Consider the following 2500-nt stretch of genomic DNA (forward strand, 5'->3'; position numbering starts at 1 on the left):
TTGCACTGTCCTCCCCACCCCTTGTCTCTCTCTCTCTCTCTCTTTCTATGCATCTCTCTCACTCACTCACTCTCTCTCTCTCTCTCTCTCCCCCTCCCAACTCCCCCTCTCACTCCTCCATTTTCTCTACCTCCTCTCATTCTGCCCTCCGCTCTTTCTCTCTCCCTCCTCCTCCCCCTACTTCTCTCCTCCCCTCCCTCCCTCCAAGCATGTTACGGCGGAGTTCCTCCCCACCCAAACACAGGTTTGTTCCGGAAGGTTGTGACCTTCACTCAGACCTGACCGGTGGATCTGCAGTCATAATTAGTAGCATAATTAAGCACGGAGCAGCCGAACCTGCCTCATCACCCAGGTAACAGGGCAGTGACAAGAGTCACACGGATTACCATGACGATGGGGGACGGTGCTGCATCGGCAGGAGGGGAAGGGATTGAATGGAATGGAATGGAATGGAATTCAGCCTGAGAGAGAGAGAGAGAGAGAGAACGAGAAGAGGGAGAATTAAAGAGCGGGAGAGTATAATTGTGTTGTCGTATTCATCTCTACTGTGTGTCTATTCTCTTTGGTTCGGAGGGTTAAGCCATTTGTAAACATCCTGATGGTAATCAGGTTAGGTTTAGGGCTCTTCTCTCTCTCTCTATCTCTCTCGCATTCTCTCTATCTGTCTCTGGATTGTTTGGTGCGGTCTGGTGTCTCTTCCTGTTACAGCTAGCAATCTCCTCCCTCATTTCCTCTCTCAGTGGATGAGTGCAGCAAGCAGGAGTATGTGATGTAGTTTTCTCTCTCTCTCACTCTGTCTCTCTCTCTCTCTCTCTTTCTCTCTCTCTCTCTCTCTCTCTCTACACTCCTCTCTTCCCACTGTGTCTTACCCTCTCCCTTCCCTCTATGGCGGACCGCTCTCGACCAGGTGGGCATCAGGTCCATCAGGATGGTAGCAGGATCCTGTCCTGCCGCTCCCTCATTGCCCACTGATGCCTCTACGGAGACATCAGAGGAATCAGAGAATCTGCTTCTTTCTTTTTTTTTTTTTTTTTTTCGAGGACACATCTAGCCTTCTTCCACAACGACTAAGAAAATGCTGTACCACGCCTGTGTCACAGCAAGACACACACACCCCAGTTGCTACAGAGACCCACCTACAACGTGGAGGGGCCGCCTAGCAGTCGAAGGGGAGGCCTCTCTTTCTCGGAGGCTGCTTTACAAACCAAAAGACTAGGGGACCTTCTCCATTCTGCCATTCCGTCGAATGGTTGTGTATCTTAAGTCAACCCTACTGTCCCCCCTGCCCCCCCCCCCCACACGTTTTTTTGGTTCTGCACGGGATACAGTGTACACCATTTCTTTTGTGACTGTAACCATTGTTCTGCAAGCTATTTTTCAAAAACCTTTGAGTTTAGGTTTTTCAACTGCTGTGTTTCTTTTGGGGGTTTAGTACACCCCGGGTTATGATTGAAGGCGTGGACTTGGACAATGTAGCACTTTTTTAGTCCTTAGTGGTGGCTAGGGGTTCTGTGGAGCTTTCTATGGACTAACAGAAACCACCATTATGTGGTGCTGTAAAAACGCTTTGTGCAATATTGATGATGGGCTGATGTTTCATTGGTAATGGTCAATGTTGGATGGACGCATCTTTTGAATCCGTTTCTATGCGTGTGATGCTATTTGTTGATGACAAAAACATTGGTTAATAAAGAGGTTTTAAAAGTCAAAAAGTCTCTCTCATTCTCATTCTCTCATTCCCTCTCTCTCATTCTCTCTCTCTCTCATACTCTCTCTTTCTGTCTCTTTCTCTCTCTCTCTCCCTCTCTCTCATTCTCTCTCTCTCTCATACTCTCTTTCTCTTTCTCTCTCTCTCTCTCTCTCTCTCTCTCTCTCTCTCGTGTACTTGGTCTGAATTAGACAGTCTGTCAAGTTATGCCTGGGTCAGACTGTTAGTCTTAGTCTGAGTTCGTCTTGGTTGGTCTAGATAAGTGATGGTTGGCCATGTTAATCTGGGTTAGTGTGTGTTTGTCTGGGTGTTTCTCTGCTTGGGTCTGTGTCAGAGCGGGTCAGCCTGTCCCCTGGGAGAGTGTGTGAGAGTGTGTGAGGGTGTGTGAGGGTGTGTGAGGGTGTGTGAGGGTGTGTAGACTCTTACCTCCGGCAGCGCTGGACACAGTCGGCCAGTTCTGGACCAGAACCCCCTGGGCTCCCTGCATCACTGAGGACTCCTCCATGTGCACTGAGCTGAAACACACACACACACACTCTGATTTAACACACCGCCAAGAAATCTAAACACACACTCACCTGGATGTAATACACATTGTAAAACACACACGCACACATACACTTAAGTGTCTGGAGACATCTGTAATATGCATGAAGAGAAGCAACACACTTCACACACAAATAAGATACACACTTCAAACACACACAATACACATTGTAATGCTCTTCTTATGCAACACACACATGGTTTACAGAGTCTGGGGGTACATATAGCAGAAGCATAAGCTTCTGT

The 2500-nt window shown here is 48.0% G+C and overlaps 1 protein-coding gene across 5 annotated transcripts in view; it reads right to left on the reverse strand.

The window, feature by feature from the left end:
- LOC310816215 (protocadherin alpha-C2-like) overlaps positions 1-2500 on the reverse strand; it is a gene marked incomplete at its 5' end in the record, with an annotated part of 112204 nt that overhangs the window by 9564 nt on the left and 100140 nt on the right. For all 5 annotated transcript variants that reach the window (XM_083686272.1, XM_083686275.1, XM_083686274.1 and 2 more), the window contains one exon: positions 2135-2223. In XM_083686272.1, the coding sequence (XP_083542398.1) occupies positions 2135-2223 (89 nt within the window). The remainder of the gene's footprint in view (positions 1-2134; positions 2224-2500) is intronic.

The sequence above is a fragment of the Argentina silus genome, assembly GCF_951799395.1.
Source record: "Argentina silus genome assembly, chromosome: 15".
Taxonomy (NCBI): domain Eukaryota; kingdom Metazoa; phylum Chordata; class Actinopteri; order Argentiniformes; family Argentinidae; genus Argentina; species Argentina silus.